The sequence below is a fragment of the Nyctereutes procyonoides genome, unplaced genomic scaffold (assembly GCF_905146905.1).
Source record: "Nyctereutes procyonoides isolate TBG_1078 unplaced genomic scaffold, NYPRO_anot_genome, whole genome shotgun sequence".
NCBI lineage: Eukaryota > Metazoa > Chordata > Mammalia > Carnivora > Canidae > Nyctereutes > Nyctereutes procyonoides.
In genome coordinates, this window is record NW_026575049.1 from 64,141,496 (window position 1) to 64,164,184 (window position 22,689).

The 22,689-nt window shown below is 34.4% G+C and overlaps 1 protein-coding gene across 1 annotated transcript in view; it reads right to left on the bottom strand.

The window, feature by feature from the left end:
• WDPCP (WD repeat containing planar cell polarity effector) overlaps positions 1-22,689 on the bottom strand; it is a 346,888-nt gene that overhangs the window by 241,891 nt on the left and 82,308 nt on the right. Inside the window, exons 11-12 of the mRNA XM_055329451.1 lie at positions 11,055-11,243; positions 7,493-7,616 (exon numbers count right to left, since the gene is read on the bottom strand). Coding sequence (XP_055185426.1) covers positions 7,493-7,616; positions 11,055-11,243 — 313 coding nt within the window. The remainder of the gene's footprint in view (positions 1-7,492; positions 7,617-11,054; positions 11,244-22,689) is intronic.

Consider the following 22,689-nt stretch of genomic DNA (forward strand, 5'->3'; position numbering starts at 1 on the left):
ACTATCATAAATAAAAAATAAATAAATAAATAAAATAAAATAAAATTTCATGTACTAAAAAAAATAAAAATAAAAAATAAAATTTCATGTACTAAATAATTGCAACTATGTAAATATATATACATTTGAAAAACAGAGTACAAGAAAAACAAAAAAAATTGTGTGAGTACAGTGGTGGAATTTCACTTGTTAAAAGTATCTTGGGACTGCAGCTTACTTAATGGGAAATGTTAATTACTAATTTTTTAGTGGTTATAGAGCTATTCAGATCTTCTATTTCTTTTTTAGTTTTCATTATTTTTTTCTAAAAAATTTCCATATCACCTAATTTTTCAAGTTTTTTGTAATGAAGTTGTTCATAGTAAACAGGGTTATTTCAATATTTAAAATCCTCTGATATGTCTATCATTAGGCCTCTTTTATATCCCTCATACTATTCACTATTTTTCTATTTTCTAATCTTGTCAAAAAAACACACAAATGCTTAGCTTTATTGATTATCATACCACTTTTTGTTATGTTAACTTCTGAACATACTTATTTCCTTTTCTACTTTCTTTGAGTATATTTTGTTGATATTTTTAAAATTTCTTACACTGTATAACTTTTTGAGTCTTTCTTCTTTTCCATCATAAACAGTTAACTTTATAACCCTGCTTCAGAACTCACCTCTGAATACCTCAAACTCAACATGTCCAAAACCAATCTCAGGACATTTTCCCACACACTTATTCTTTCTGTGTTCTTACAGTCTTGTCAATGGCAACTCCATTTTTCCAGTTGCTCTGGTCCAAACACTTGATGTCATCTTTGACTTCTCTTTCTAGCATATTCTTTATCCAGTCTGTCAGCAAATGCTGTCAGCAAAACCTTTAATATATCCAAAATCCAACCATTCTATCGTCATCCCTTTGCCAGCCTGCTCTGAATAGCCACTATTTCTCAGTCGTTATTACAATAGACTCCCAAATGCTCTCCTTGCCCTTATCTGACATAGCATCTGAAGGATCCATTCACAAGTTAATTCCAAATCATCTATTAACTTCCCCTACTATTCAAGAAAAAAAAAATCTCAATTCCTTACAATAGGCAACAAAGATTTATATTACCAAGCCACATGTTCCCTCTCTGACCCATTCTCCTATTAGCTTGCCTCTCCATTCACTGCTTCAGTGAAACTCCTGGGATTTAACTTATATTTATCTTCTTAGCAAGGCCTTCCTTGACAACTTTATTTAAAACTGCAGTCCACTCACTCCACCATTCAACACTCCCTAACCCCAGTAGCTTTGTTCATCTTTGTAGAATATATCATTAGCTAAAATATTATATATTTTACTTACTTTATGGTGCCATAGATTTTTGTATGTGTATCTGTTTTGTTCTTTGCTATAGTCCTAGTTCTAACAATAAGTGCTGCATGTGATGCTCAGAAATTAGTTACTGAGTAAAGACAACTAATCTTTTGAAATTTTCATGGCTATATGGCCTCGAACATGGTCAATTTTAAAAAAATGTTGTCTGTTCATGCAAAAAGTATTATCACCAACATTGTATATAGTATGCTACACATGTCCATTAAATCAAGCTTTTAATTATGTTGTTCTTTTAATTATGTTTTAATTATGTAATCTTACATTTCCTTACTGATATTTTGTTTGCTTAATCTATCAGTTACCACATGAAAGAAATTAAAATCTCCCAGCTATGGTGGTAGATTTATCAGTTTATTTCATGTGTACTTAAACTATGTTTTACACGTTTAGAATTGTTGTATCTTTCTAGTTAAACGATTTTTCTGCGAATACTGATTTCTAGTAATCCCTACTAATGATTTTGCTCTAAAGACTATTTCTGTAACATCACTAGCTCCTTTTTGGGTATTTACCTAGTATAATTTCTTCCATTCTCTAACTTTTAGACTTGTTTTACGTCTCTTGTAAAAATTTAGAAAACTCCGTTTCAAAAACCTTTGCAAATGAAAAATTTTGCTCACTTACATTGATTATTGATTTTTAAAACTGATTTCTACCACCTCATTGTGTTTTGCTTTCCATTTTTTAAAAATGCTTTTTTAATGTTTCTTCCCCCTGTATGCTGCACCCTCCCTCAATTCTTGCCTTCTTTTGGGGTGAATATTTCTTCCTCATCCAACATTTTCACTGTATATGTTTAAAAAATTATACACCCTATTTCTATTTTTTTAGTGATTACTCTAGAATATCTACCATGTATATTTCACTTAATAAAATCTAGTATTAATCAGTATCTCTATATTCCTCTTGAAAAGTATAAAGACCATAGAATGCTTTAACTTCTTCATTCATTTTCTAATTTATTTATTGTTATTGTCCGGGATTTTATCTTAATTTTTAAAACCACCTGAATTAGACATTAGTGTTTATGTTTCATACTATCAATTTTTGTGTTCCGACAAGTTTAATATTCTTTTTGGCCTACTATTCCTTCTTGCCATTCATACCCTCCCCTTCCTTATAGTTCAGAGAAGGTGTTACCTCTTCAATGGTACTAGATTGATGTGGGGAATCTCAGATCCAATCTCCCACTCTGCTTTGAGCCCTAGGCTTTGTCTCCTACACTCTGAATATACAGCCTTTGTAAACCAAGTTCCTCACTGCCAGGTGCCAGCACATGCCCTCAAGGGAAACTTTGAGTTTGCTTACTCTTGTGGAATCTAGCATCCTTGTCATTTTAACCTCTGAGCGTTTCCCTTCCTTTCCTGCCAGCTCAACCTTGCTTTAAGCAAATATTTTAGATATACTATCCAGCATTTTAGATGATCTGACCAGGAAGTTTTTCTCTTCAAATCATTTATCTTGTTCCCTAAGTATTCTGAGGTTACTGTTTTAGAATTCATATTCTTTGAATTGATTTCATATAATGGTTTTACTTACTGTGTATGCTCCATTAGTGAAGAGTGTAATTGAAAACCATTTAAAAATCAAATTGGTTAGCAACTGTTTTAGTCACAAAATTTTTTTGCCTATCATATATATTTATTGCATAAGCTAAGAACCATTTTGAAAGCTAAGAATAATTTCCAAAACACTAAGTATAACTGAACTCTAAATATTGACTCCAATATAATGCATATTTCCCCCCCAACACCTTATTATAAAAAATTTCAAACATCTAAGAAAGTTGAAAGAATATATTTACCACCTAGATTCTATCATTTTACAATATTGTTTTATCACATATCCATCCATCTCCCTTTTTACCTATCAATTAATCTTACTTTTTGTTGCAGTGCAAAAGAAAATTCAGACTTCAATAAATTCCGCCTCAAATATTTCACATAGTATTTTTATTTGTAGGCAATAAAGCTCTCTCAACATTTTGCTTACTATTTTATAAGAACCGAAAGCATGACTCTGTGCCATAATCACCTAATACCATTTAAATCAGATAACAGTAGTCTTCTAGTTAAGAGGGGAAATAAGTAGAATAAATTAATTTTAATCCTTTATATTTCCAAGGAGTACAATAAGCTTCATATGTGGCACATTCATTTGAAATGTCTGCCCTTTTATTTTATCAGTATCTAGGAGTTCCTATTATAGTTTCTATTTATTTATAATGAAAAGCTCTTACTTGTTAATATTTTCCTATTCAATAGTTCTGGAGGACTATTCAATTTTATGAAGACAGAGAAGTGAACAACCAACTTCTGAACTTAGCCTAGGTAGTTACATTTGCCTTCTGTGATCTATAATAAGAAATACATATTTGGCCTTTGTCCCATTCCTGGCACAGAGCTCCTAAAATCCTTGGAATTTCCTAACTGAAAGGAAAGTCTTTTGTTATTCGTAACAAGCCCTTTTCAGCCACACCTGAGTTTATATTACAGACTTTGTGAAAGCCTGTAGGATGGGGCTGATTGTCACTGGAATCAAGCACAAGATTAGAGGATTAGAAATTTCAGCCCCACCCCCAAACCTGGGGCTAGAGAAGAGGGGCCAGAGGTTGAATTATTACCAATGGCCAATTATTTAATCAATCATGCCTATGTAATGAAGCCTGCATAAATATCCAAAAGGACTGAGTTGAAAGAGCTTCCAAACTTGATGAACAGGTAGAGGTGCTGAGAGGGTGGCACTCCTGGAAAGGGAATCAGGTTTCACATCCTTTCCCATATAACTTGCCCTATATATCTCTTCATCTGGCTGTTCACTTGTATCCTTTAATACATCCTTTAAAATACCAGCAATAGTAAATAAACTGCGCGCCTGAGTTCTGTGAACCATGCTAGCAAATTATTGAACCTGAGGAAGGGGTAGCAGCAAACTCTCAATTGGTAGCCAAATTGGACAGAAGTTGTGGGTAACATGGGGACATACTGCTTGCAAATGGCAGCTGAAGTAGGGACACTTCTGTGGGACTGATCCCTTTACAAGTGGGGCTATGCTAACTCTCTTAGTGTCAGAATTGAACTGCATTATAGGACACCTAGTAGGTGTCAGAGAACTGGTCAATATGGGGAGAAAAAAAGCTCCTGCCTATCTGGTGTCAGAAGTGTGAATATGAGAGTAAAGGAAAGAACAGTGAATTTTTTTCTCTACATCTTCAATAGATAAGTTTTTTCCAGCTTAATGATTTTATGAATTAGACTGTATTATCTACTTAAAATTTTATCATAGTAAACATTTTATTTAGCTATCATATCAATATTGTAATCCCGCTTTCTATCCTCAATGTTAGGAGCAATGATTTAAATTTACAGGAAACATTTCTTTATGAAAATTTACCACTTTGAACACATAAAAAGAAGTGTCAAAAAAGGACATGAGAAATTCGTTTTAAAGTTTAGATTCAGGCAGCCCCGGTGGCTCAGCGGTTTAGTGCCGCCTTCAGCCGGGGCATGATCCTGGCAACCCGGAATCGAGTCCCATATCAGGCTCCCTGCATGGAGCCTGCTCCTCCCTCTGCCTGTGTCTCTGCCTCTCTCTCTCTGTGTCTCTCATGAATCAAAAAAAAAAATAATTAATTAATTAATTAATTAAATAAAATAAAAATAAAGTTTAGATTCATTTGGATTTGGAAGAAGACTGTCAAGATAATTTTTTTAACTTGCTAAAGATAAGAAGATCCATGGTCTTCCTCTAATGTCAAGATAAAAACAAAATTGTATGCAAAAGTATTTTAATAACCCACACAGATAATTGTCAATTGTCACAAATTCATACTATGACTTCACACTTTATATGCTCTATGAAATTAAAATCATGGTAATATTTTATTCCTTATCAATAGAGCCCAATCTGGACTCAAGCAATCTCGGTCCTCAGTTTTACCAATTAATAACTGGAGGTACATCCCTACTCTGCATGGTGCTCCTGGTTTTCATCTTTAATTTGAAATTCTTTGTGATGGTCTTTACTGTTTAGGACATATTCCATTATCTAATAACTTTTTTAGAGTATTAATATACTGGCTAGAAAAGGTACAGGTTGTAATTCAATTCTAGCACTTTGCAAATACAAAAAAGTATTTGGCCTGTTCCTCTCCCCTAAGCAGGAAAACTTCTTGGCAGCAGATTAAACAAAAGAATAATTCCAATTTAAGGTATCTCATTTAATTTCTTCTAAACTTACTCTGCTTTTTTCATGACATACATAGCCTGTCAAAAGAACTAATAAAAACACTCATTATCACTGAAATAATTGCAAAGCCTGCAAAAAAGAAAACGTGAAAAACCTAGTATATCCCAAGGAAAAATATTCAATTCCAGGTATAACCACACAGAAATGCTAGTGTCTAATAATAATGATAACAATAATAGTCACCTCATCAAAATACATTCCAAAACATAATTAGAATACTGCATTTGAAGAAAACTCAATGAACAAAACATTGCACATTAGTACACTGTATGAATATAAGCAGGATATGAGCATCCTAGGACCAGCAACATTATAAAATGTAAGACTTATGCTCAACTAAATCAATGCATAAAGTCAAAGAAGCCAAACATAGTGAGGCCACCAAGAATATGCCTCCAAAGATGTCTCATTCACATTAATCTTTTTGGGCTCTTCAGGCAGGAGGTGAATTCATTAGTTTTCCCCAGAAACAAGGAAAACAAAATATAGGCAGAGCAAAGAACGAAGCCCTAAGTCCAAATAGATGTGACATCAGCCCCAATATTTTTGGCATATATTCATATGTAAAAAACTGCCTTATTCAGAATGAAGAGTCTCTTGGAATATGCTAAAGTCATTCAGATAAAAAGGCCAGATTCAATCATAGATCATAATTCATGTAATAAATTAACATTTCTCAGCTTCTAAAAAAATTATTTTCCAAAGTCTTCACTGTTGTGTAGAGATCAAAGTGCCACTTAACAAATACCTTATTTGTCAAATGAGAATACCCTCTCACAGGGTTGTTAAGAAAAAAGGAGAGATTACACATGAAAATCCTTAAAAGAGTTAAAAAGAACTATAACAGATAAGTAAAATTAAAACTCTATATGCAACTCGATGCGATACTTCCTTTTGTTACATGAAGTTGATAATTCTATTGCTTCCTGTTATAAAGTACATCATATATAAAAGTATACAATATATATATTCAATTAAAAGAATGATATTATAATGGACCCCGATATATATCCCTCTCATATTAAAAAATGGAACATTACTAATATCTCAGAGGCTCCCGTGTGCCTATTCCTATCATATTTCTTTTAACCCACCCTATACTACCCTAAATTTTGTGCTAATCACTTCCTTGCTTTTATTTATAGTATTGACACATGTATATGTACCCCTAAACTATCTAGCTATCATTTATCTATATCCATCCATTCACCTTCCAGCCTTCCTTCCATCCATACATCCATCCGTTTTTTGAACTTTATATATATAATTGAATATGCTCATGTACTTATCCTTCAACTTCTATAGTGTTTTTCTCAGTGATTTCTTGATATTATTATATAATTTTTCATATAATCCCTAAGATTAAAGAGATATATGATACCTATTTAAAAAGCAGAGAAAATGAGGCACAGTGAAACTAGGAACTTGCCACATTATATGAGAAGACAATGGACAAATCTTTCAATGCTAATTCTGAAAGAAAAGCAAACCAATGACTGTCTCAGAGCTTGACAGCACATTCATGTTTTTAGTTTCATTTAAAACTAAAACGTTTCTCTAGTGCTAAGAGCACAACTAAGTTAATATTTTAAAACGGACTTTGCCCAAAAGAAATTGACTTTACATAGTTAGTATTGTTTGCTTTCATATTAAAGCGGAAGTTATATTCAAATGTACTGATGATGTAAAAGCCCTAAACAATATTCAAATGTATCCTTTAAAAGGAAAACAAGAATATCGAGAGAAGGTTCATTTTTTTCCCAGGAAATGGACTATTAGAAAACAGCCATATTATGGAATATTCTGATTAAAGAAAATGCTCATTAAATAGGTAGTCTGACGCTCATCAATTCCAAGATGTTGTTCACCTGAGCAAGTGATGGAAGAATCTTCTTGCATATTTGCTGATTTCGTCTCTATATTCCAATATGGTTGTATCCAGGAGTGGTCTTGTTGGAGCATAAAAGGTTCCAAGGCTTGCCTCAAGCTGTGCTGTGGAATTCAAACATAGCAGCACTAAAACAAGTGAAACTCCTTCAATTACAACAGAATACTCATGTTTGCAGTCAGTCAGGTTTTGCAAACTTGGATGAAATGTGAGCTTGTTGCAGGAAAGATGAAATTAAAATATGACAGCTGGTACAAAAACAAACCTGTGTATAAACTTTCACTTGAGGCAAAGCTGACAATGACTCTGAGCAACAAAAAGCTGTCAAAACTGAAGAAATCCATAATGAACCAACCTCTCACCACAAATGGGTAATTAAAACAGTGACTCATCAAAGTAACACAGTTTGAACTAGTATTTCCAGTAAAATCAAGTCACTGTGCTCAACATTTACTCTCTTTAATTGAAAGGAGAAAACTAACCTTTTTGCATTGGGGATTGAAGTATTAGAAATGTTTTTAAAGTAATGCAAACAAAAATAGCCCTATTGGAGTAATAATATCTTTCTAAGACAATTTCAAAGAAACAGTGAAAGTCCCCATACCTTCCCTAAATCTTGTCCTAAAAAACAAGATTGTTGGTTTTGTCCAAGTATGAAAGCTAATACCCCTGGGAGGGATGACATGCTAATCCATTCTTGGTCAACTGACACCTTCCTAGGAAAAAAGGATTGGAGAGCAAGTTTTGATAAACCAGAGGACTAGAGACTGGGAGAAAAAGGCGCATTTTGCCTACTTCATAATTTTACCACGCCATGCCTTTGGAGTTGTGTTTTCTCCCAGAAATACCTGGAAGTTATATAATTACAGTAATGGTGACAGTTGTATGACAACACCACAGTTCACAGTAAGACTCCATTGATTTTTATACTACTAACACTGGATTGAATAAACAATTCCTTATTTAGCAAAACTCTTTAGTTTTAGGCATATTTGGTTTGAAAGTATTAAATACCTCATCAGAGTAATTGCTATGGAGTTGGCTAAGCTGTTAGTAATTTCTTTTTTTTAAATCTCAACTCTAGACAGTAAAGTAAGATGAACTTTAGGGGTATTTTCTTTCAAAGCAGCAGTCAATTTAGATTAAAATTGAATACGGCAATGCTATTGTGAAAACAAGCCAGAGCCTCTTGCCATTGCTTGTTTTCCTGACAGCATGTTCAAATGTTCAAGCCTACATGGAATACTCATAACTCCCAGTACAGTTATAGATTCATTAGATAGCCCAGCTTGATGTTTAAGGCAGAAATGAAGATCTCAAAGATAACCACAACACAGCTACAAATAAAAGAGCTCACTGGGTTCCACTAATAAAAAGGAAAACAAATTACCACGTCAAATGTTAGATTCGGAGAGCATAAATCTCAAAAGAGAAGAATTCTGAGTGTCTTAGAAATGTATTTTGCAGTTGCTTGGGGAAAAACACATACACCTACTTAAAATGTACATATTCTGATAACCCGGCATCATGAAAGTGTTTTATTTTAACAGCCTAGTATCATACAAGCTTTTTTTTATTTCCCTATCTTACCAAATGGTTCCTTGAAAATATCCTTTATTAAAGCAAGAATCTGATAATGCCCATTTGTGAATTCCCTAGTACTCTTTCTTACAACACAAAATCACCAAGGTACCAGCAATTTCTCAGTGTCCTGAGCGACTGTCAATATTTTATCTTCTCTATAATTCTCCAACTATAAATTTAAGATCTCTGGTTTAGATTGCATATACCATAACAGACTTTCTTTATGGATTCTGCTTTTTTTTTTCCTACTAATGTACCTAATTTTGAGAGTGTACCAATATAAGAAATAAGTACTTGAGATAACTCCGTAGGCAGACATGTTGCAGTAATATCTAGTACCCTAACATATTGAAGTTACACTCTTCTTTTTAACTAATATGCATTGAGTACCTACAGTAGGCCCAGCACTGTCTGTGCTAGGCATTTTCTCACTGTAGAAATACTGGACCTTCCATAGATGGGTTGGACTACCTCCAAAAAGCACATTCAATTAACATTAAATAAATACTTGTTGTGGGGCTCCTGTGAGTTGGGACAAGTCCCATAATGTGAACTTCCTGAAGGAACATGCCCACTAAAATTACTACAATGAAGGTTATGTATAGAATTTTATCTAAACACTGTGTTTACTTTGGAAATGTAATAAAATGGAGTTAGAGAATCTATAAACATTCAAAGAAAATAGTAGGGGAAAAGCTCTCCAGCCTTTTGACATATTTCCTGTTTTCTCTATCTTGTAAATTATGTAGGAACAGTTTCTCATGGGCTAGGACTTCTCATCATTAATGTCAATGCATCTTGCAAAGATTTTAAAGAAACAAGTGCAAGAGCATTTAGGTACATTTTACATTAAGTAAATAACTCAAAATAAAAATAACATATGCTGGATAATTGACAAATATAAAAATGAATTTCATCATTGTATGTGGCACATTATTTTACCCCCTTTTTTAAAGCAGTATTCTATCTAAGGGGTGCCTGGCTGGCTCCAGTTGGTAGAACGTGCAACTCTTGATCACAGGGTCATGAGTTCAAGTCCCACACTGGGCATACAGCTTACTTAAAAAAAAAAAAAGACAAAACAGTGTCTTATCTTAGATCCTATGGGTATAATTACTTACTGAGGGAATGTAGAGAAATCTAAGCAGGCAGAAGGATATCAGAACTACCAGTTAGAATGAAAACAGGAGCAGCAGCCTGGACTACAATTCTCTTTCTCTCTTTCTTTCTCTCTCTCTCTCTCTCTCTCTCTCACACACACACACACACACACACACACACACACACAATCAGTGGTAAGGACTATTCTCTGGACAAAAGACTTGGGGTGGGAGAGAAAAATATCTATGTCTAAAGTGAAGGAAGAATAAGGACTTTTGTTTGGTTCTTTGTGTACCAGACCCTAGAGAATATATAAAATTCTTTTTTTTTTTAAGATTTATTCATTTATTTGAGAGAGGCAGTGCATGTATGAGAAGGGAAGGGAGTGGAGGGTGAAGGAGAGGGACAAGCAGACTCCGCACTGAATGAAGCCCAATCCCAGACTCCATCTCATGACCCTGAGATCATGACCTAGGCTGAAATCAAACCAGATAGTTAACCAACTGAGCCACCCAGGTGCCCCCAGAGTATATAAAATTCTTGATTAAAGTTTGAAATTTGAGCATATTCCACACATGAACTTAAACCGAAACGTACAATGACTGCATTGTGAGTTCCAACATAGGTATATAAAAAAAAGTTACTGTTTATGTTGACATTATATAGTAAACCAGCATATAATTTTTTTCCATATAGATACTTGACATCTGATCTTATCAGTTTTAATAGGGCATTAACAGTTTTATCTTTCAATCTCCAATAACGTAACTCAAAAAATCCTCAAAAGATAATTGACTCAATAAAATGTACTTCATGTATATACAAAATCAATTTACAAAATGTATATCATGTCTGACCTTCTCTCTCTGGAGTGAGTTTTTGTCTAAGAAGATGGTTTACAATGGCACTCATGCTGATAAAGCACTCGTGGCCCAGAGTGTCCCAGTTCATACTGCTCAGGATGTTTATTGCCTCGTAGATCTCATCACAGTGAATATACTGGAATATGATGTCTGTCAGGCCCAGCTGTCCTCGCGTGAAAATACCTGTCACAAAAAAGTAAAACCAAGTGATTCTTTTAAAAATAAAAAGTAGACTAATAAAAACAGAGTTAACATTTCCATAAAGGAAAAAAACAGTAATCATTTCTTACATTAAGTGCTAGAAATGTGGGATTCAGGAGGCTAAGAATAGTGATTCTGTGGTTAAATCTTCATTTTGAATTCCAGCTACCAACTCCATCTATCTTACGCCTATCATTGAGCATTAATTTATATTCCACATAATCAAACTACTTACACTAAAAACTAATAAACATGAGAAGAATTTTTAGGTAAACCACAAGAGCTAACTCTATTTTTCCTATCAGTTGTTTAGGCCTCTGTTGTATACATTTATTTTATTTTTTTTTCATTTTTATTTATTTATGATAGTCACACAGAGAGAGAGAGAGAGAGAGAGAGAGGCAGAGACACAGGCAGAGGGAGAAGCAGGCTCCATGCACCGGGAGCCCGACATGGGATTCGATCCCGGGTCTCCAGGATCACGCCCTGGGCCAAAGGCAGGCGCTAAACCGCTGCGCCACCCAGGGATCCCCTGTTGTATACATTTAAAGACAGGTTTTTGATGTGAACACAGTTCTTATTGACCAGCTTCATTAGTTCTAAGTTGTTTCTAGTTGTCAGCCCCATATACTTTGGTGTGGGTGCAGGTAAGTACAAATATCCATGACAAATATTATATAAATACTTTTAAGTCTATTTTTATTAATGAGTACTCTCAATTGATAGTTTTTTCATAGGTACCACATACCAATTTACCTTAAACTGGCATTTAAAAACTATTCTTTTCTAATGAAGTAAGAAATGATTTATCCTGCTAATCATGCCCGCCCTTCACAACTAATATTTACTTGAAATATTCAGGATCCCTGGGTGGCGCAGCGGTTTGGCGCCTGCCTTGGCCCAGGGCGCGATCCTGGAGACCCGGGATCAAATCCCACGTCGGGCTCCCGGTGCATGGAGCCTGCTTCTCCCTCTGCCTGTGTCTCTGCCTCTCTCTCTCTATCTGTGTGTGACTATCATAAATAAAAAAAAAAAAATTAAAAAAAAGAAATATTCTTGATACAATATAAACATATGTTTAACCTTCTAAAATGAAAGAAAATCCACTTCTAATCTGGTTTTTCTTTTTTTTAGATTTGATTTATTTATTCATGAGAGACACAAAGAGAGAGGCAGAAATACAGGCAGAGGGAGAAGCAGGCTCCCTGCTTCTGCCCTAGGCTGAAGGTAGAGGCTCACCACTGAACCACTCAGGTGTCCCTCCACTTCTAATCTTAGAGGAGTAAGACCACACACACACACACACACACACACACACACGATGGGTCATTCTAATTATTTTATCATTTTTTATATATGCTTGATCATTTGAAACTAATAATTTCTGTGTAATTAAACAACAGTAAATATTAGGGCTTAAAAGCAGGGTTTGATTTTTTTTTTGTAATCTTTCAAAAATGGCTGGCTATAAAACCTTTTACTTCAGCCAATGTTTGATAATTAGAGTAAGTCTATAAAAACTTCTGAGTATAAATAATCATAAAGCTAAATGAGAAAATGTATGTAAAATTATTTGTAAGCTGTAAAATATATAAAGTATTACTGCAATTCTTCTTTTTATTATTATCATCATCATTTAACTGGAATAGTTATAGGTTTTAGGATTTAAAAAGTATATTAGAGTTCATAAGAAAGATGCCAAAATTCTTATTTTTAACTTCAAGTCACATCAAAATGAGAATTTGTGCTGTATCTGACAGGATTCAACTTGATAGGGAATCTGGGGAATTGCCCTGACTATACTAAGCAATAAAACCTCACTATTCTTTTTGTGTTGGTAAAATCAATGAATGGTACTATCCAAAAGCTTTCATGAGCCTGCAGTTAGGCACTGGAAGCTCTCATAAATCAGGGTGGTTCCTTGGCAGTAGATATTAATATGTAGGAACTTGATAGGAAACCAAAAATATCTGAAATCTGTTGACTCCATTTATACCCTAAACAATAATTCTAGCAAGCGAAGGAAATGATCTGTCAAGAAAAAACCAAAAAAATAATCATAATCAAATTGTTCAAAAGGTTGATAAAGAGAAAAATCTTAAAAAGTAGCCAAAGAAAAGAACACACATACAAAGATATGAAAAATTGCAAACTTTGCTTCTGAAATCATGCAAGCCAGGAGACAACAGCAAGACTTTAAAAAACTGCTAAAATAAAAATGAATTAAACTAAAATTCTATACCTTTATAATAAAGAATTGAAAATTCATGAAAAACCATAATATCCTAAATGTACCTAATAACAGAAATAATAAAGCAAAAAGTGATAGAACTGAAAGGAGAAAAAGTCAAAAGCCATAGTTATAAATGGAGATTTTAGCATTTCTCTTTCACTAATTGAGAGAACACATAAACGAAATCAGTAAAGATAGAAAAACCTTGAAAAACACTAATAATGAATTTGATCTGACATATAAAATATTTAACCCAATAACAGCAAAATACACATTCTTTTTACATGTACACAGAATATCAACCAAGATGTGGCATATTTAGGGTGATAAAACAAGCCTCAATAAATTTAACTGTTTTGGGGAATCCCTGGGTGGCTCAGCAGTTTAGCGCCTGCCTTCAGCCCAGGGAGTGATCTTGGAGTCCTGGGATCGAGTCCCACATTGGGCTCCCTGCATGGAGCCTGCTTCTCCCTCTGCCTGTGTCTCTGCCTCTCTCTTTCTCTTTGTCTTTTATGAATGAATGAATGAATGAATGAATGAGCAAACAAATAAAATAAATAAATAAATAAATAAATAAATAAATAAATAAATAAATAAATTATATTTATTTATTTAACTGTTTTGAAATCCTACAGAGTAGGTTCTCTGACCACAACAGAATTAAATATCAATACAGAAATGTTTGGAAAATCTCCAAACATTTAGAAATTAGTCAACATTTTTTTAAATAAACTGATTTAGGGTCACCTGTGTGGCTCAGTTTGTTAAGTGTCCAACTTCAGCTCAGGTCATGGTCTCAGGGTCCTGGGATCAAGCCCCACACAAGGCTCCCTGTTCAGCAGGAAGTCTGCTTGTCCCTTCCCCTCCCCTAATGCCCTTCCCCCTACTGGTGCTCTCTCTGTCTTTCTCTCTCAGATAAATAAAATCTTAAACTAACAAACTATGATTTAAAGAAGAAATCACAGGGGTGCCTGGTTGACTTAGTCAGTAGAGCATACAACTCTTGATCTCAGGGTCATGAGTTCCAGCCCCACACGTTGGAGGTAGAGATTACTAAAAAAAATAAATAAAAATAAAGAAGAAATCACAAAGTAAATTTAAAAATATTTTGAAATTTCAGAATAAAAATTAAAATGTAACATCAAAATTTGTGAAGTACAGCTATAGCAGTACTTAGAGGGAAATTTCTAGCTTTAAATGTTTTAATTAGAAAAGAAGAAAGATCTAAAATCAACAATACAAGCTCTCATGTTAAGAACCTATGGAAAGAAGAGCAAATTACACCTAAAGTAAACTGAAGAGTGGAAATGATACAAATAAGAAATAGAAAATAAAGAAGAGCCAGTGAAATCAACAGCTGGCTCTTTGAAATGATCAGTAAAATTGACCAACCTCTGCCTAAATTGATTAAAAAAATAGAGTTGACACAACTTACCCAATCAAAAATAAAGACTATAGAACTACAGACATTAAAAAATAGTGTTTAATATGAATAACTTTACACAAATATAATTTAAATGAAATGGATTCCTTGTAAGATTCAAGCTCTCTAAGCTCTTTCAATAAGGAATAAATAACTTGAATGACTCTGTTATTTAAATTTGAATTCATAGTTAAAGGACCTTTATACACATACACATGCAGGCATGTGCCCCACACATACAAAACCTGCATGTCCAGATGCCTTCATTGGTGAATTCTCTCAAACATCAAGAGAAGAAATAATATCAACTCAACACAACTCAAAAATATAAAAGAGGGAGTACTTGTCAACTCATTTCATGATGTTAGCATTACACTAATATCAAAAAGGACAGAGACATTACGTGAAAAGAAAAGAAACTACATACCAATATCTCCCATAAACAGAAAAATCCTTAACAAAATATTAGCAAGTCCAGCAATATATTAAACAGATCATATATCATAAATGAGAGATTTATCCAACAAATGCAAGGCCACTGAAACATCTGGAAACTAATCAGTACAATTCAACATATGACCAGAAAAAGCATATAATCATTTCTAATGAGGCAAAAAAAAAAGCCCCTGAAAAAAATTCAATATACACTCAAGATAATGTGTCTCAGCCAACTAGGAATGGAATAGATTTTCTCAAGCTAATAACATAATATTTATAGTGAAAAAAACAAATGCTTTCTAAGATCAAAAACAAAGCAAGGATGTCCTCTCTTGCCACTTCTATTTAATACTATACTGGAGATCCTAGCTAGTATAATAAGGGAAGAAACCAAAATAAACGGCATACAGGTTAATAAATAAGATTGTAAAACTGTTTTTAATTGCCATTGTCATAGTCATCCCAGGAAGCTCTAAAGAATCTACAAAAACATTACAAAACAAAACAAAACAAAACATTATTACAACTAAGAAATGAGTTTAAAAGGGTTGCAGGAGGGCAGCCTGGGTGGCACAGCAGTTTAGCACCGCCTTCAGTCCAGGGTGTGATCCTGGAGACCTGGGATGAAGTCCCAAGTCAGGCTCCCTGCATGGAGCCTGCTTCTCCCTCTGCCTGTGTCTCTGCCTCTCTGCCCCCCCCCTTTCTCTCTCTCTCTCACTCTCTCTCATGAATGAATAAATAAATAAAGTTTAAAAAAAAAGGGGTTGCAGGATACATGGTCAATATTTTCAAGTTTTATTTCCATATAATCTCAATGAACAATTAAAATTGTAATTAGAAGTACTATTTACAGTAGCACCCAAAAACCTGAACAAAATATATGTAAGATCTTTACACTTAAAACTAAAACAACACAGCTGAGAGAAATTTTATGAGATCTGAAGAAATACAGAGGGATACTGTGTTCATAGACTGAGAGATTCAATATTGTTAAATTGTCATTCCACCCCAAATTCAACTACAGATTCAACATGCTCCAAATCAAAATCTCAAGTGTTTTTATGAAACTGACAAGTTCACTTTAAAATTGACACAGAGGGCAGCCCCGGTGGCGCAGGGTTTGGTGCCACCTGCAGCCTGGGGTGTGATCCTCGGGACCTGGGATCGAGTCCCACATCAGGCTCCCTGTGTGGAGCCTGCTTCTCCCTCTGCCTGTGTCTCTGCCTCTCTCTCTCTGTGTGTCTATGAATAAATAAATAAAATCTTTTAAAAAAAGGCCATTTAAAAAATAATAAAATAAAATAAAATTGACCTAGAAATTTAAAAGATTTAGAGTAGCCAAAACAATTTTGAAATAGAACGAAGCTGGAGAACAGTATTTGATTTCAACATTTACCGTAAAACTACAGTAATTAAGACAGTGTAGTATTCATATTTAAAACTTAATTTCAATCCATGCTTCACGCTATATGCATTAATTAACTTGAAACAGACCATGAACCTAATTCTAAGAGCTAAAATCACAAAACTCCTAGAAGAAAACACGGTTAGAAAATTACTTCATAGACAGTACATGAAAAATACAAGTCATAAAGAATTTAAGAATTGAATTTCATTAAAATTAAAAACTGCTACTCGAAACACAGTTAAGTAAATGAAAAGATAATTACAAGCTAGAAGAAAATATTCATAATACTAGTATCTTACAAAGAACTTATATTCAGAATATATAAAGACTTTTACATCTCAAAAATAAACAGTCCAACTAAATTTGGGCAAAAGATTTGAAGACATCAGAGAAGATATATGGCAAATAAACACATAAAAAGATGCTCAATTCCAACAGTCATCAGGGAAATGAAAATTAACACCATTACAAACCCATTAGAATGCCCCAAATTAAAAAGACCATTAATGCTAAGTGTTAGGATGTAGAGCAACTAGAACTCCAAAATATAGTGTTTCTTTTTCGGTTAAACATACATGTAGCCTATGGCCCAGTCATTCTACTCCTAGGTTTTTCCCAAGAGAAATTAAAATATACTTCGATATAAAGATGTGTACATGAAAGTACATGGCAATTTTATTGATATTAGCTTAAATCTGGAAACAACTCATGTCCATCAACATGTGGAACAATAAACAATTGTGGTTTATCTAAACAGCGGAATACTACTCAATAACATAAGGAAAATTTATAGATAAAACATATCAATATGGAATATTCTCACAGATGCTGAGTGAAAAAAGGCATTAGAAAAATACCTATTTTATGAGTCCTTTTCTATGAAATTCAGAAAAAGCAAATCTAATCAGTAATGACAGAAAGCAGGTCTGTGCTCTTCAGCTTTGAGGAAGATGAGGAATGGCTGCAAAGGGGTTTGAGAGAAGTTTTTGGTGATGGAAATCTATATCTTCTTGATTGTGGTAGTAATCATGAGGATATATACACTTGCCAAAACTCATTAAACTGTACATTTGGAATGGGTACATTTTATGTAAATTATACCCCAATAAATGTGACTTAAAAATCCATCATCATTCTAGTTTAAAGAAAGCAGAGTGCTATCTGGAGTAACAGTCCATTTCAAATGATAGGAGATCCAACTTTAAGATGAGTAGGCATCTAATAAATTACCTGACATTTTTTACAGCAATAAATTATCCCCAATTACTACTTGGGTAAATAGCCCACTGAAAATAACTCTTTTGAAGAAAACATACTTCTTAAAAAAACACTAAGAGAAACATCATACTACTTGTTTTTTTAGACAGAATGACAAACACACATGCACATGCACATACTGCCTTTGATTTTCAAAATCCTAGGAGAGGCTTTAATTATTTCTTGCTTGATATAATCATTTGAACATTTAATCTTTTCCCAACTTTGCGGTCTCTAGTGAGAGCACTACGCGGGCACTCCAGGTGGATGGAAAACTATCTAAACCATGGAAGGAGGGAGTGTAGAGCACATGCCTTGGATGGGGAGCTACACTCTTGCAAAAACAGCTGGGAGGGATGTGCCCTGAGAAGCAGACAAGGGTTTATCAATCACTGAAGAATTTCAGGCTGAAGAATCCATGACCAAATCTGCAGTTAGATTACTCTGGTGGCAGTTCAGGGGATTAACTATGGGGTGGGATGAGAAGATTGGAAGGTAGAAGATTACAGAAAGAGAGCTACTACTTGATCACTGCTTGAAAGCAGGGTACGGGGGATCCCTGGGTGGCTCAGTGGTTCGGCGCCTGCCTTTGGCCCGGGGTGTGATCCTGGAGTCCCAGGATCGAGTCCCGCGTCGGGCTCCTGACATGGAGCCTGCTTCTCTGCCTGTGTCTCTGCCTCTCTTTCTCTCTGTGTCTCTCATGAATAAATAAATAAAATGTTAAAAAATAAATAAATAAAATTAAAATAAAAAAAAAAACAGGGTAGGTCCAAATTAAGGTAACGACAGCAAGGCTGACTAGAGAGGTTTCTGACAGTATTTAGAAGGTAGAATTGAAAGGACTTGGTCACTAATATGGCATTAGGGGTGAGGGAGGATTCTAGGATGATTTCTCACTTGCCTGTGTCTCTGCCTCTCTTTCTCTGCCTGTGTCTGCCTGTGTCTCTGCCTCTCTTTCTCTCTGTGTCTCTCATGAATAAATAAATAAAATGTTAAAAAATAAATAAATAAAATTAAAATAAAAAAAAAAACAGGGTAGGTCCAAATTAAGGTAACGACAGCAAGGCTGACTAGAGAGGTTTCTGACAGTATTTAGAAGGTAGAATTGAAAGGACTTGGTCACTAATTATATGGCATTAGGGGTGAGGGAGGATTCTAGGATGATTTCTCACTTGGGATTCCATCTGAATAATTGTGCCATCCACCAAAATGGAGAATATAAGAGAAGAAACAGGTTTGGGGAGAAGGAAAATAAGAAAAAGCTCTTAATCTGTATAAATCAGGAGGAGAGCTAAAAATGGAAATTTTGGGAGCCTCAACATATTCATGAGTATACAGAAGGAGGACATGAAAAAGTGATGAAAAGGTGGATTTCGGGTCACAGAAGGCAGGTATGATGAGAATTCTGTGATGGTAGAAGTGGTCAGCAACTATTATTAAATGCTGAAAAGTCATCAAGTAAGATAAAAGAAATATATGTATCAAGTAGGAAGTCTCTGATGACCTTTCCAAAAGCAGTTCCAGGAGAACAATAAAGAACCAGGCCAGAACTTGATACTGTGAGGAACTAATGGGAAGTAAAGTAGCAGAAAAAGTCAGTGTTCACTATTACTTCAGTGATTGTAACTACGAAAAGAAGGAGAACATTTGATTAGTAACAGAGAAGAAACAATTTTAAGGAAGAGATGTTCATTTGTTTGTTTTATAGTGTGGCTTGGGCCTAATCTACAAAGCAAAATTCATGGGGGCTATGGGTTGGATGACAAAGTAAAGGTATCCATAGGAATGTAATGGGATCCAGACTGGAACTAGTGGTGGAACTGTTTTAGATAAGAGGAAGGGCTCCTTTTCCACTGAACTGAGAAGGAAACATTTATGTTCATGTAGATAAATGGTTGGTTAGGTGGGTGGGTAGGTAGATGGTGAAGAGCAGATAATGAAGTGCCAATTAAAAGGTAAGACTCTTTAATTGGGCAGGGAGCTGAGAGGGCAGGGAGCTGACCATGTGAGTTTAAGGAGAGCCAGTGAAAGTTGAAAAAGGTACTGACTGATGACAATGGAAAAGCTTTAATATCTCTGTAATATAATTAGGGACTCCTCTTTTGAAAATTAATCTCAGTCTACATATGTGGAAATATGGAACAATGATTGCCAAGCAAAGAAATCTGATTACATTTTGCTTTACATAAAACAGTACTTATTGGCTTCCATGTGGGAGGATGACACTTCTAGCTCCCTCCTGAGGAAGACATGCTCTTCAAATTCTTCTAACACTAGTGATGGCCTTTTAATCCCCAACACATTTGTGTGATGATTATAAGGATTTAGAATGGAAGTTCTAGCCTTGGAACAAAGTTTTCCTTCAACACTACACTGACCTATTCTCAAAGTCAAACTCCAAAAATCTTAGCATATTGGCACCAGCCACTGCCACGTTTACATATGACAGCATTCTATTTTAAACTATGATCTATGTCAGCTTCTTAAATTGTAAGCTACACCTTGCATGTCAAATTTTCCAAAGGCTTGCATAACAAGCTTATGAAAAAATCTCGTAAATGCTCCCTAGTGGAGAAACTGCACATGCAACTACCTGTTTATATATGCAGTAACTTGAATTATACATGAAAATTCCACATGGATGCCCAGAATCAGCACTGTGTTAATTCAAGAAGTATATTAAAATTTTTGGATGTATTTAGTAGCAGAACCTAAGAAAAATCTGTTCTTTAAACAGGGTTTTCTTTCAAAAAAAAAAAAAGATCTGTTAGTTGGAATCTACTGTTTCAAGGAATCTACTCTTCCTAGAAAAAATAAATAATCTGTAATAAATATTAATCTTACATTTTTTAAAATTCTGGGAAACTCCATATCTAGATCTTTTAAAGAGTCTGTAAGTCTGTACAATTTCCCCTATCCCATAAAACTTAAGAGTCATATTGAAAAATAAAAATTTAAATGATAAATGTCAGTTGCAGAAGTTATCACCTTTTCATTTGAATGCTTGACTTCTATTGGATAATTCTCTTCCAAGAGACCTTCTTGGGAAAAAGAGGTGACAGCCAACTCATTGCCTAATTGATTTAGGAACAGTGCCCAGGGAGACAGTCCAATTAAGTTTACAAGCTGGCAATTAGCAGGAAGCCCTCTAAATCCCTACACTGAGAGCCTGTTTACTTTAGTAAGAAGGCAAATGTGCTAGAGATAGGAAGAGAAAGCTGTGCTTTTTGCAAAGCTGTTGTGAGTAGGCCCACAAGGGAGGGCTGAAGAAAAGCTAGGTATATGTGGGCAGACAGCCTTTTGTTTGACAGGTAACTGGGTAATTTAGAGGGTGTGTGTGTGTGTATGCGTGTGTGTGTGTGTGTGTGTGTGTGTTTTAACAGACATGCAAAACATCTAACATCCACTTTAATGAGTGTTGTGTATGGAGATATACAACTGTTAAACATGTAGCCGGGCAAAGTAGAACTGGATTATCTTACAATAAATGAGATTCCAAACATTTTTTTTCTTGGGCAACATGACCATTATAAACAGATTTAGTTGCGGTTTTATTATGTGGAAAGAATATAGTCCTCACATTATATCTGCTATATCTTTCAGGTTAATCAAGTCATTTTCAACTAGATTTATTTCATGGGTTCAATTTCAGAGGTAGACATATTAGAAAAAAAAAGTAAACTGACAGCTATTTAACAAACATTACAATGTCTTTCAAAACTTAATTTTGTACCACAGAGCCAAATCATGTAATGGGTTTAAAAATATATTTACTTTTCTGTTTTCAAGTTGCAATAATATGAATTAAAATCTATTTTTAAAACCTAAGTGAGGTTCTCTCAAGAATGTTAAGTTATACAAAACTACCTAAAGAATATTATAGGGAAAAAAAAGAATATTATAGGGCATAATGCATAGCTGGTAATGTAAAACTGCAAAAGACCAATGAATCATACTAATACAATTTTGTATTAAAGTTTCCTGGTTGAGGGGCACCTGCTGGCTTACTCAATAGAGCATACGACCCTTCATCTTCAGGCTGTAAGTTCAAGCTCCACACTGGATGTAGAAATTACTTAAAAAAAAAAAAATTCTAAAAAAAAAAAAGTGGGATCCCTCGGTGACGCAGCAGTTTAGCACCTGCCTTTGGCCCAGGGCGTGATCCTGGAGACCCGGGATCAAATCCCACGTCGGGCTCCCGGTAAATGGAGCCTGCTTCTCCCTCTGCCTGTGTCTCTGACTCTCTCTCTTTCTCTGTGTGACTATCATAAATAAGTAAAAATTTAAAAAAATAAATAAAATAAAATAAAATAAAATAAAATAAAATAAAATAAAATAAAATAAAATAAAATAAAATGTTTCCTGGTTGAAATGGGCTACATTAATACATGATTTTCATAATATTGAAAAACTTTTTCAATATTTTTATCTAAAAGGAAACAGAAGAAGTTGTATAACCTTCTGTCCAAATTCTAACCAAACATTTGCTTTCTCTTCTTTTAAAACATTTGTCTTACACATCCAATCAGGGAAGCAATGGATACTTATCATCTAGAATAATTAATAGAAAAAGTATTACATTCCTACAACAAAGAACTTTTTAATGGCATATTAAGTACTTTCAAAATATTCATATATGTATTTATTTTGGAAAGTATCAAAAGTGTTA